Source organism: Triticum urartu, chromosome 7A, assembly GCF_056163025.1.
Source record: "Triticum urartu cultivar PI428250 chromosome 7A, HENAU_Tu73, whole genome shotgun sequence".
NCBI classification, from domain to species: Eukaryota; Viridiplantae; Streptophyta; class Magnoliopsida; order Poales; family Poaceae; genus Triticum; species Triticum urartu.
In genome coordinates, this window is record NC_141879.1 from 682,535,596 (window position 1) to 682,548,605 (window position 13,010).

The following is a 13,010-nucleotide window of genomic DNA, read 5'->3' on the forward strand; positions in this document are numbered from 1 at the left end:
CAAAAGGAACATCATTGGAATGGATGGAGTCGCCAATGAGGAAGACTATGATCAGTACGGCAACCCAATGAGGGAAGATGACGGTGATGATGAAGTATACGTCAAAAGAAGAATCAATACTACATTACCTAAGAAAAATCGTACTCCATGGAAAAGGCAAAGTCACAATGAGGGGCTCAATTATTCTTCGACGAACAAGAAGGGAAAGAAGCTGACTCAAAAACGAAAATGTCAGCATTGAGGAACCATATGTTATCGGTCAAATGATGTAATATATATATATGTATACACACTTAGCCATTATTATGCATGGGTCCAATGATATAATATATATGTTCCTATTTTGTATACATATTTAACCGTCAAATGATGCAATATATATCGCCTTCCCTTCGTTCACTGCTCTCGGGAAATAAAAGTGGGAGAAAATAAAGGAAAAGAAAAAGGAAAACTGGCAGTAGTGATTTCCTTATAAAACAGCAACAGTCAAGCTAGCAGTAGCGATTTCCTTATAGAACCGCTACAGCTAGTGAAGGTAGTAGCAGTGCTTTTATCTAAACCGCTACATGTAGTGAAGGTAGTAGCAGCGCGTTTTATCAAAACCGCTACAACTAGTGAAGGTAGTAGCAGCGCGTTTTGTCTAAACGCGCTACTGCTACGTCCACTTAACCCAAAATTCTTACTCTCCTAGTTGCTTTATCCCGTCTCTTTTCCCCCCAAATCCCCACTCTCTCTTCCCCCATCGCATCGCCACGCCCCGGCGCTCGCCCCCGACCCCGGCCGGCGCTCGCCCCCGACCCGGCCCCGGCGCTCGCCGCCGACCCGGCCCTCGCACCCGACCCCGGCGCTCGCCCCCAACCCGTCGGCCCTCGCCTCCCTCCTTTGCTTCCTCCCCTCCCAACCTCGGCCGTCGTCGGGCCTGCCTCCTCGCCCCTGCACCCTCTGTAAACCCCCCTCTCTCTCTACTAGCTATGGTTCTTCGGTTAATTTACTTAGGTTTTAGTTAGGGCAGTAGGTTAATTAGGTTATCTATTTAGTTATGAATTTAGCTAGGTTTTAAAATAGGACCGAAATTTAGGGTTAAGCAATTCTAGTTAAAAGAAAAGGCAGCATTTAAGCAATTGTCCAAATCAACATCCCTTGTTAAAGCAAATTTAGGTAGGCTAAATTTATATGCAAATTTGAACTGGACATGTGATACGTGGATATGTCATGTTTTGGGCATGTCATGTTTGGAATTTGAACATGTCATTTGGACATGTGATGTTTTGGTTCAATTTTGGTAAATGATCCGAGTGGCTTATGTTACGCCGGAATGTTGATTCATTTCCGTTCCGGTGAATTTCAGGCGCTCGATATGTCCATTTTTTAGCAAAGGTCATGCCGAAATTTGCCATGAATAAAGGCATGATTTGTGCTACATAGTTGGCATATTGAGTGCTGGCACATAGATTTCTTTTTTATGTCATTTCTCATTTATTCATACTTTTAGAAATAAACAAGGACACTTAATCATAGGAAACATGTCGAACAACGAAGAAACTGGGCCTTCTGACCAAGATGCAGACGAGATGGATTATGAGGGTGAACAAGAGTACCTCGACTATTTGACTGCTAAGCAAGGTTTGCAGGTCGGTCTCGATGATGGTACTGACGCCGACATCGACACCGACGGCGCCGGCACCGGTGGTGGCGCCGAGACCGGCGGGGAAGGTACCGTCGGGGAAGATACCGGCGGGGAAGGTACCGGCGCCGATGCTGCTACCGAAAAGAGGAAGCATAAGAAGCAGAGGATACGAAAACCTAACAAACTAGGGATTGGACGATTTGTGATCACAAAGATGGCACCTGGCAAGTTCGAGCCATTAGAGCCTGAAGAACCTCACAAGTGCTATGGGAACCAAGTAGGATGCATCCTACGGGAATGCGCGAGCATCAACGACGATGACTTAAGGAGTAAAGAACATTTGATGCAGTTGCTCCTAATGATGTTGCACAAGATATTCAAGTTCCCCGACCGGGATGATAACATAGAACAACCGTGGGATGATCCGAAGATGAAAAAGATTAACAATCACGCCATGGGCATGTTTAGCAATGATTTGGCCTCCTGGAAAGGGAGGGTGAAACGAGCTATTGAGGCTGAGGAACCCCTGTCCAAGATTCTGGAGGAAAATCCGACACTTACGGAAGAGGAGTTCGAAAAGTTCAAGGACACTTGCGCTACCGAGGCAGCCAAGGCTAAGGCTGCGAAATTCAAGAGCCTTCAGCAAAGGAACACGGGGAAGCATCGCCTCGGAAGCCGTGGCTACCTCGGTAAAAGGCCCATATGGGATAAGGAGGACGCGAAACGTGAAGCCGCTTGTCTCCCAGACCCCTTCGCGAAGTTCACCAACCCCTTGGAGCGTGACTTCATCAGGGCCCGCTACAAGTGGGACAAGGAGAAAAAGGTTTTTTACACGGACCAGATCACGAGGAAATTGATTAGACTATGGAGAAGCATCACCAGCTTGCAGCCGAAAGCCCTACTTCTCTGACGAGGCCCAAGTGGGACACCCCTCTCAACCGGGCCTTGAACGAACTTAAGGGACTCCCTTTGGGCCAGTGGCCGCAATATGGTCATGTGCACGGCGCTGGAGATGCCGCCACGTGGAAGGTGTTTTACAACGAGGGCCCAGAGGCCAAGAAGCAGGAAAAGGAAGTTTAGTCAGGCGGACATCGACACGAAGGTGAAGCTTGCGGTCGAGAAAAAAGTAGCTGAGGACACGGAAAAAACAGCCGAGGAGAAAAATGAGTTGCTACAGCAGGCAGTCAATGCAGCTGTAACTGCCTGCAGAAATGATTTCGCTACTAACTTGGTTCCAGCTATCATCAACTGGACGAAGGAAAATCCAGACAAGACGGTACATGATTTCCCGATGCCCAGTTTCGTCGGGAGCAACTCCATGAACAACAACAACACCGCACCATCACTTGCTCACACAACCGGGCCTCATCTCACGGTCGCTCCCGCTCATACCAGCCCATCCTCAGTTTCTGGCGCGCTAGGTGGGCCTTCGTCTTTGGCTGAGCTCGACGCCGTCACGGTAATTACATGTCACACCAACATATATATATATAGAATATTCCATTTTCGTTGCCTTTCGGATGTTTTACGCCACAGACATATGTGTTTGCAGGGCGAAGAAACCCCGTGCACCATACTCTACTTGATAAAAGGCCAGAAGGTCGACGTGGGAAAGGGGATGATATTGAACCCCTTGAAACCCATGTTCCACAACCAGCTGATCCCCGCTGGGCACTTCGGGGTTAGCTTGTCCAGTGTGAAATCGGGGCACGAGGCATTGCCTCCTCCAGTACAGCATGTGGGAGAGGACGACGAGACCCCGCCGCGGATTGGAAGCTGCAAGGGTTGGGTGTTGTTATGGCTGAAGAATCTTATTCGTCTGGAGCCGGCCGAGAGCACACCAATAACCACACATCAACAAGCATGTGCGGAGACCACCACCCCGCCTACGCAATTACCAGCTCCTATAGTGCCGAGTGAGAGCGGCGGACGACGTGATGAAGGGGGTGCAATAGTACTGGCTGATGCAATTGGTCCTGTAGAACAAAGAATGGATGATGAGACGGAGGTCGACCCTATGGGTTTCCTCAATACAAACGCGTATGACTATGACATAGATATGATGAGTCAACCATATGACGAATCGGGCTATCAGCATGCTAATGAGGATATGGATGATATGCCCGGGCAGTAAGGTCGTTGGAAGGATTGCAAAAAGTCTCTCTTCATGAATTCCTCATAGGACACGCCTGAAGATGTCGCCTCAACACAGGCTCAACTAGCCGGGAATCGTACAGTGCTTAGCCCGGGAACCCTGGGGCAGGGGTTAAGGAAGGGTCTGGAAGGTGTGCCCAAGAAAAAGGAGAGGAAGAGATCAGGGAAGATAACTTCCTCCAAACAAGCCAAAGCACAAAGCAGCTAGACGATGCATTCTGAAGAGCGTGTACCCATGAAAGGTGCGGCCATGTTCCATCTCACGGGCGAGTCGATGCTACCGCCGAAACCGCTGGAGGCACTATCAGGGGATCTCAGGAGACTGCACGACCATGTGCTGTCGACTGAGAAAAGCCTACTAGCCTCAAAGGATCCAGGATATCCGACATACGAGGCTCGTGTGCCTGAGGGGAAGTGCTACGTCGAGACACGGCCCGCGGAGGTGTTCTTCCTGCGGTTTGACCATATCTTTCAGATGTTTCTGACAAGGCGGCTTGATTTTACAATCGTCCTCCTTTTGCGCTACATATGAGCTCCGTTATGAAGAGTGAAGAAGTCTCGCAAATCTGTGTGGCGGATTCGTACTACATGCACGAGTCTTTCTTGAGTCTCGGTGACTTTGAGCGTGAAACTGCTAGGGAGTACCTCCAAAACTTCATGGTACAGAATAAGGACCGAGAAATTGTCCTCGTGCCTTATCATCCAAAGTAAGTCAGTTCCGGACAACCCTTTCGTACATTTCAATCATTCCTTCTCTCTCATATGGGGAATAATTTGAGGTGTCTTTTCCCCGCAGCAACGGGCGCGCCGTCCTTATCGTTCTTTACCCGCAATTCCCCCACGCCGTGTATTTTTACCCTTCCAGAGACTACGAGAAAAAAGACTACACCCACATAATGAATATTCTAGATGATGCTCTCCAAGGCTTCAGCATTAGAGGTGGCCACGTGCAGATCAGGAAACAAAGGAACAAGAAGATGGGTTTCGCGCATAAAACTAACTTCTCCTGCATCCATGTCCCGAAACCAACCAAGAAGGATGGATTCTACATCGTCCATCTCATGATTCAGTTCAACACGGATCACCAAAAGCTTCGCATGAGAAGCAGAAATGATGATCATATCCACAAGTGGCTAGAATCTCATGGAGAAGCGGATTATAAACTTAGAGATGACTTCTTTCGCATCCAAAGCGACATTGCGACGATCATCATGAAAGAAGTCATCGATGAGAAGGGGATGTTCCACCACGGCCCTATATCGCGAGCTGACGTCCGAACTCGCATAGGCATGCAACGTCTATCCCTCACACCGTTCAAGAAGCTAGGGTCCATCCTCGATGATATGGAAGGATGGAACTTCTAGTGATTTATGATGCCGATGATGATGATATGTGTCGGTTGAACTTGTATACTTTTGTAGAGATGAAACTTTGTGATGTCCACAGTCCCTGCCGAACTTGCGTAATGCTACTTTGTTAGTTTGCGTACGATGACCTGCGTACCTCTAGTTAATTAATTTGCATACTGTATGTTGCATCTAGTTGCTAACCCTTTCTTTTTCGGTGTTGCTCTAGTATATTTTGTTGCATATATATGATTGTGCATCCTCTTCATGAACATGCATCTCTAACAGGTACCTAGTTTCTTGATGGTGAGATGGAAGTGCTATGTCGTGTACAAAGGGAAGGTTCCGGGGGTGTACAACGAGTGGTATGAGTGTCAGGTGCAAGTGAATGGGTTCTCGGGCGCCATCCATAAAGGCTTCAAAAGCAGACAAGAAGGAGAAGCTAGTTACTTGAGGTTCACGCTAGCGCGAGAGAGGACTCATAACCGCCACCTCATGTACTGCATAGTTCCGCTCTCACTCATAGTGATAGCTCTTCTCGCGTATACCTTTGTTTAGATGGATGACGTTGTAGTTGCAAGTATTCAAGACTTGCATGTATCGCTATTTTCGAGATGATGACAAGATACCACTTTGTGTTGGATGATGATTATGATGAGACTATTTGTATGTATATGCTATGATTACATTTGTGGTCTCGCAGACATTTGTATGTGTATCATGATGACATTTGTATGTGCTAAAGATTCTTCTATAAAGCCTGTTCAAATACAAAACAAATATGCCGAAAAAACAAAAAAACTACTAAAATTAGAAGTAGCGAGTGGAGAAAAGTTAGCAGCAGCGCGGTAGTAGCAGTAGCGCACACAGGGGAAGCACGCTATAGCTATTAGCAGTAGCGAGCTTCCATTAAGCGCGCTGCTGCTACACTTGTGTAGCAGTAGCGCTAGTGAGCACGCGCTACTGCTACGTGTTAGCTGTAGCGCCTTATTAGTAGCGCCGGTCCCTGCGCTACTGATACACCTAAAACCCGCGCTGCTGCTAGCCTTTTCCCTAGTAGTGTAAAAGGAGGCCTTAATATCCCTTAGTTTCCATTAGGACCCCGCTGCCACGGGAGGGTAGGACAAAAGATGTCATGCAAGTTCTTTTCCATAAGCACGTATGACTATATTCAGAATACATGCCTACATTACATTGATGAATTGGAGCTAGTTCTGTGTCACCCTATATTATGACTGTTACATGATGAACCACATTCGGCATAATTCTCCACCACCAATCCAATGCCTACGAGCTTTTCACATATTGTTCTTCGCTTATTAATTTCCCATTGCTACTGTTACAATCACTACAAAACACCAAAAATATTACTTTCATTACCGTTACCACTATTATCATATTAGTTTGCTACTAAATACTTTGCTGCAGATACTAAGTTATCCAGATGTGGTTGAATTGACAACTCAACTGCTAATACTTGAGAATATTCTTTGGCTCCCCTTGTGTCGAATCAATAAATTTGGGTTGAATACTCTACCCTCGAAAACTGTTGCGATCCCCTATACTTGTGGGTTATCAGGAATCCATCCCACAATGAGTTCTTCTTCTTCTTCCCCCACTCTCCTCTCTCTCTCTCTCACCATTCCCAACTTCCTCCCTTCTGAGTCGTCGCCTCGCAGGCAAGCACGCATGCAACAAGAGCCCCCCAATCCCCTCCCGGATTCCTACAGGTTGAACAATGACCTAAAGAACCATCTCAATTCAGATTCAGATATCAACCGCCTTGTTCATCATTTTGAAAGAGCTGTGAAAGTGAAAGAGACACTAATATAAATCCAGAGTACGAGTGTAGGAAGAGTCTACCAAGAATCAAAATCCCCACTCCAATGTTGCAACAAGTCAGTAGTCTTTATACTCCTGCTACATTTGAAGTTACAAACCGAATATGGGATGTCAATGGCAGCATGTGCTCATATACTACTCGGAGACAATGAATACATGATTAAGATTGGAAGGCATGTTGATGGGAAATATGCAACATTTGAAGAAGAATACAAAGTTGTTGGAGACAATCACCAACAAACGGCTTCATGTAGTTGTGGGCAGTTCGAGAGAGTAGGAATTGTGTGTGCTCATGCTTTGAAAGTTCTTGATTTAATGAATATCAAGTTGTTTTCCTCTAGGGATGTCAAGCCCTGACTTCTCTCCGTAATGTTAGAGGATCCGGCTCCCTTTGGCAGGGACATGAGTGTTGGACGATGGTCTCTACCGATGTGGGATTAGCATGCCTTGCTTTTTTTGTTTGAGCACAGGCATGCCTTGATTAATTGGGTGGTGTAGATTTACGCGGGCCGGGCTGTCGATGGTGTCACAGGCCCGGCTGCTCGGCCCAGGAACAACGGAGGTGTTAGGTAACTGACGAAGTTCCGTTCATATTCAGAGTCTGTCTATTTCTTCAGATACCGCTTCATGAATTAGGCCGCCACCCTCGCTCTGTATTGTCTGGATGTTGCTCAATGTATGAGATCTTATCTCTACTGTTTACCATCCAGTTGTCGTTATTGTGGTTACCTCCACTTACCTGTCTGGGTTAATTCCTGCCTATATAAACATCGGGTTGTGGCTAGGTTGCATTTTATGCTTTTCATTCCCCATTTCAACCGAAAGGCTAGAGCATAGACATATGCAATTACCTACTATAATTGACGGCCCTCTTGATTTCAATTGGATCTAACAAATTGGTAAGCAGAGCGGATGTTGGTCGGCGGTGATGTTCGATTCGGTGGTTCCCCTCCGTGGAGAGGTAAAATCACACCCAAATTCCACCCTCTTTTCGTTGGCGGTGACACTTGACCCGTGGTGGCGTTGGTGGCGACGACCGGGTCACGATGGCGTCGGTGGAGAAGATCGGATTCATGGTGGTGTTGGTGGAGAAGATCGGATTCATGATGGTGCTGGTGGCAGCGATTATTCGGGAGCAGACCAGCAAGGAGGATCTGTGCAACATCGGCGGCGGCAGGATCTGAACGGAGGGTCTGATTACCGGTACAGCGGCAATGAAATTCTTGATTAGAAAAGGAAGGTATGGCCTGTTGCTAGTAAATTATCTTGCATGTTTTAAGATGTTTGTCATGTAACTTGTAAAGTTTGGTATCGTGATCCCTCGACGGCACCCCATATCTATTTGTGCCTCTTGTCATGATGGTTCTTGTGTTTTCTAACTAGGTTGTGCCTTCTTTTGGATGTCCATTTTTTCTGGTTTTTGGCCTGGTTTTCCTTATAAATGGGGTAAACTTGTTCAGATTTTCGACCCGGTTTCCGTTATAAACTGGATCGATTTTTCTTTGAATGAGATCAAATTCAGGTGGGGAGCTCTCCCCCGGTGACTGTTAAATTTTTTTTGAAGTCATGGACTATACTTGCGAAATTAAACTGCAGCAGAGTTTCCCTTCCTTTTTTGCGTGCCGTCGACGTGTTAGGCGACAGGCTGGTCACGCCCATGACCAGGTCAGCGTGGGCGTTGCCCCACGATCATTCCCACGATCGCCACTACTCCCATGTATGAGTCCGGGCTCCCTCCCGCATATATATGTACTCTGTATCCTCTTGTATGAATCAATGAAAGCACTCTCAAAGTTAACATGGTATCAGATATGGTTTAGATCCTCTCTTTCCTCTCCATGACAAACCCAGGCGGAACTCCTTCTCAGCCCGCCGCCGACAGCCACACCTCTCCGGCCACCGGCACCCAAACCTTACCTGCTCTCTCCACCTCCACCACTCTCTCCATCCCAACCGCCCTCTCCTTCAGCGACACCATCACCGACATTACTCCGTTCATCCCCATCGTCCTCGATCTCAACAGCCATAACTACTATCACTGGCGTCATCTTTTCGAAATTCATCTCGGGCGTTGTTTTCTCCTCCACCATATCTCTAAAGCTGGCATGCTCGAGTGTCACCCCTCTCACACCCCCGCAGACACTGGCTCTAAGCTTTCTTCTGCTGGTGACCCTGTCCCCGACCCCACCTACTACCGCAGTATTACCGGTGCTCTGCAATATATGACTCTCACTCGCCCCGATCTTGCCTACTCTGTTCAGCAAGCATGTCTCTTTATGCATGATCCCCGCCTGCCTCATCTCAACCACGTCAGACGTATTCTGCGCTATCTCAAGGGCACTTTCGATCATGGTCTCACAATCACCGCTTCCTCCCCCGGTTCTCTTACAACGTACTCTGATACAGACTGGGCGGGGTGCCCAGATACTCGACGGTCTACCTCTGGTTACTGCGTGTACTTGGGTGATAACTTGGTTTCCTGGTCCTCGAAACGGCAGCTCACGGTCTCTCGATCTTCTGCTGAAGCTGAATATCGCTCGGTTGCTCATACTGTGGCGGAAACAGTCTGGCTACGTCAGCTTCTTGGCGAGCTTCATCGACCCATTCGGCAGGCGACGGTTGTTTTTTGTGATAATGTTTCAGCAGTGTACTTGTCTTGTAATCCTGTGTAGCACCATAGAACCAAGCACATAGAGATTGACATACATTTTGTAAGGGAGAAGGTAGCTCTAGGTGAGGTCCGTGTTCTTCATGTTCCTACCAGTGCACAATTCGCGGATATCTTCACCAAGAGACTGCCACCAGCTTCGTTCTGCGACATCCGATCCAGTCTCAACGTCGTCGAACCCGCCGCTGACACTGCGGGGGGGGGGGGGGGGGGGGGGTTAGGCGACAGGCTGGTCACGCTCATGACCAGGTCAGCGTGGGTGTTGCCCCACGATCATTCCCATGATCGCCACTACTCCCATGTATGAGTCCGGACTCCCTCCCGCATATATATGTACTGTGTATCCTCTTGTATAAATCAATGAAAGCACTTTCAAAGTTAACACGACGGTCCCGGCCCAGGAGCTGAGGGCTGGGCTGGGATGGGCCGACGAAATCTCAGTTCACATTATCCTCGCTCGCACCGAGAAGACGGTGAAAAAAGAAAGAAAGAAAAAGAGAGAGCGAGGCCGACGGGGAATCCATCCCACAGTGAGCTGTTCTTCTCTCTTTCTCCCCTCCACTCCCGACTTCCTTCCCTTCCCTTCCGAGTCGTCGCCTCGCAGGCAGGCACAGCACGCCAATCCGCCCCCGGATTCCCCCCGCCGTCCGGCCGCCGCCGCCGCCGCCCCCCTCCTCCGGCCTCCGCCCCGCTCCCGGCCCAGGTACGCGCGCCGCGCCCAGTCCGCCCAATTTCATCGCCCGCTGTGCTAGGGTTGCGCTTAGTATTTCCTTCTTGTCGGCCGCCGTCGTTCCGTCCATCCATCCGTTGGCCGGCCGGCGAGAGAGGCTGGCCTAGTTTTGGGGGCTCGGTCGCCGCTCCCGCTTGCTGGATTTTGGAGGCGATTGGTGGTCTCGGCAGGGGGAGGGCCGAATTAGCATATTTGTGCGAGACAGCCTACTTTTAACCTCAAGGGTTAGTTTAGTTTGGTTTAGGTGGGGAATGCGTAGGTAGGAGAGCTTCAACACCGTGTCTTGTATCCGCCGCGTGGGTGAAGCTCAATTTGGTCTGTGTCAAACTCAAATATAGGTTATTTTTGCTGCTGCTGGATGGATGGATGGATTTTGGGGCCTCCTACCCTTGCCCCTCAGCCGTGCAATGGGCCAAACTTACCTTCTGCTGTGTAGGTTAGGTTATATGTGTTGCGCATTTAGATGTAGGCAGTAATATACTCTGTCCTGGTTATATATGCAGGGACCATTTCATTGCTGGAGAACAGATCATTTCCAGAAACCTTGCCATCAGTGTGTGTTGCATCTTTGAAAGATGATTGAGGGGGCAAGGTTCCACAATATGTTAGGTGGTGGTGGTGCTGGCATCGGCGGCGGCAGAGGGAAGCTGGAGAACGAGGGCAACGGCTTCTACGACATGCCGTATTACCACAAGGTCGGGGAGAGCTCCCACATGTCGGTGGACAGCGCGGACAACATGAACTCGATGAACTACGTCGGCGGCTCGGTCGCCATGTCGGTGGACAACAGCAGCGTGGCCTCCAACGAGTCCCGCACCGTCATGCTCAACCACCCGGGCCTCCGTGATGTTCCCACACCAAACTATTCGGTTTGCAACAGCGTCATCTATCCCAACAAGGCTGCCGCGTCTGTCCTCAAGGAGGATGCGTTGGCTCGGGTTTTGATGGACCCAACTCATCCAACGGAGATACTCACTAACTACGAGGCGTGGACCATTGATCTGGGGAAGCTGGACATGGGGGCTCCTTTTGCTCAGGGGGCCTTTGGGAAGCTGTATCGGGGAACGTATAATGGGGAAGATGTTGCCATTAAGCTGCTGGAGAAGCCTGAGAATGATCTAGAGAGAGCACAGTTGATGGAACAGCAGTTTGTGCAAGAAGTTATGATGCTTTCCACGTTGAGGCACCCAAATATAGTAAGGTTCATCGGGGCATGCAGGAAATCGATTGTTTGGTGTATCATTACTGAATATGCAAAAGGTGGCTCTGTCAGGCAGTTCCTTGCCCGAAGGCAGACCAAGTCTGTGCCCCTGAGATTGGCAGTGAAACAGGCGCTTGATGTTGCCAGAGGAATGGCATATGTGCATGCCCTGGGATTTATTCACAGGGATCTGAAGTCAGATAACCTTCTAATTTCAGCAGACAAATCCATCAAGATTGCAGACTTTGGAGTTGCTCGAATCGAGGTAAAAACCGAGGGAATGACTCCAGAGACAGGAACCTACCGCTGGATGGCACCGTAAGTCAATTGCATCCACTACCGATGTTTTTATTTGTGCAAATATCTCTCAGATATGCTGATGTCTTTTGTGCTTACAGGGAGATGATCCAGCACAGGCCTTATGATCATAAGGTCGACGTGTATAGCTTTGGGATTGTGCTGTGGGAGCTCATGACCGGCATGCTCCCCTTCACAAACATGACAGCAGTTCAGGCCGCTTTTGCCGTGGTAAACAAGAACGCCCGCCCTGCAATCCCGCAAGATTGCCTGCCTGCTCTGAGCCACATCATGACGCGCTGCTGGGATGCAAACCCTGAAGTCCGCCCGTCATTCAACGAGGTCGTCACCATGCTCGAGGCTGCCGAGACGGACGTCGTTAGCAACGTCCGTAAGGCACGGTTCCGCTGCTGCATCTCCGAGCCCATGACCACCGACTGAGACTAGTGCCAGGATACAGAGTACCAGAAAATGAAAAAATGGGAAGAAGAACGAGGATGGGAAAGGAGGCGACGCAATCTCGATGTACAGACCACACTGATACACCTGGGCGTTGCGTGTGCCTGCCTATCCGAAGGTCTGATGGCTGCCCTGGGCTAAGCTAGGTTCTTCATTGCTGCTTTCTACTATCTTGTCTTAGTTGCATGGGTTGGAGTGATTGTTTGCCAAGTATGGATGATGGTACCTTGTATGTTTTCTGTTTTCTTGGAAGGATGCTATCTGGTATGTTAACAAGGAGCTATGGTATGTATTCTCCGCAAGCAAAGAGCTATCTTGTCTTGTGTTGATAGCAGCTGCATATTCTGAGTTGCCTTCTAGCTTTTGTGTAAATCTGTGTCCATTGCCTGAAGCGTCGGCCTACTGTTGGTCTAGATGTTTTGTTGATTTGAGATTTGAGAATTGTGATGACTGTGTGTACTGCCATTCTTTTCACCTCCAAATGCAGCCGATATTCTTATTAGATTCTTCTTCTTTCTGGATCAATTGTCTATGTCAAAAGCTCAAAGCTGAAATGTATATGCTTGCTTGCTCACAACGATCCTTGGTTGGATTGATGTCTGCCTTCTTCAGTTCAGATTGCGGGGCTGCTGATCGATGGACCGCATCTCCATGTTGATCTGATCAAGGTGCAGTGCCAAATTCTT

General features: G+C 48.7%; 1 protein-coding gene across 1 annotated transcript; it reads left to right on the forward strand.

Annotated features, from left to right (window-relative positions):
- Positions 1–10,120: 10,120 nt before the first annotated feature.
- Positions 10,121–12,696, forward strand: LOC125519728 (serine/threonine-protein kinase STY13). The gene is made up of 3 exons (XM_048684471.2): positions 10,121–10,340; positions 10,871–11,886; positions 11,967–12,696. Exons 2-3 carry the CDS (start codon positions 10,943–10,945, stop codon positions 12,304–12,306), a joined length of 1,284 nt encoding a protein of 427 aa, XP_048540428.2. The 5' UTR covers positions 10,121–10,340; positions 10,871–10,942; the 3' UTR covers positions 12,307–12,696.
- The last annotated feature ends 314 nt before the right edge of the window (positions 12,697–13,010 follow it).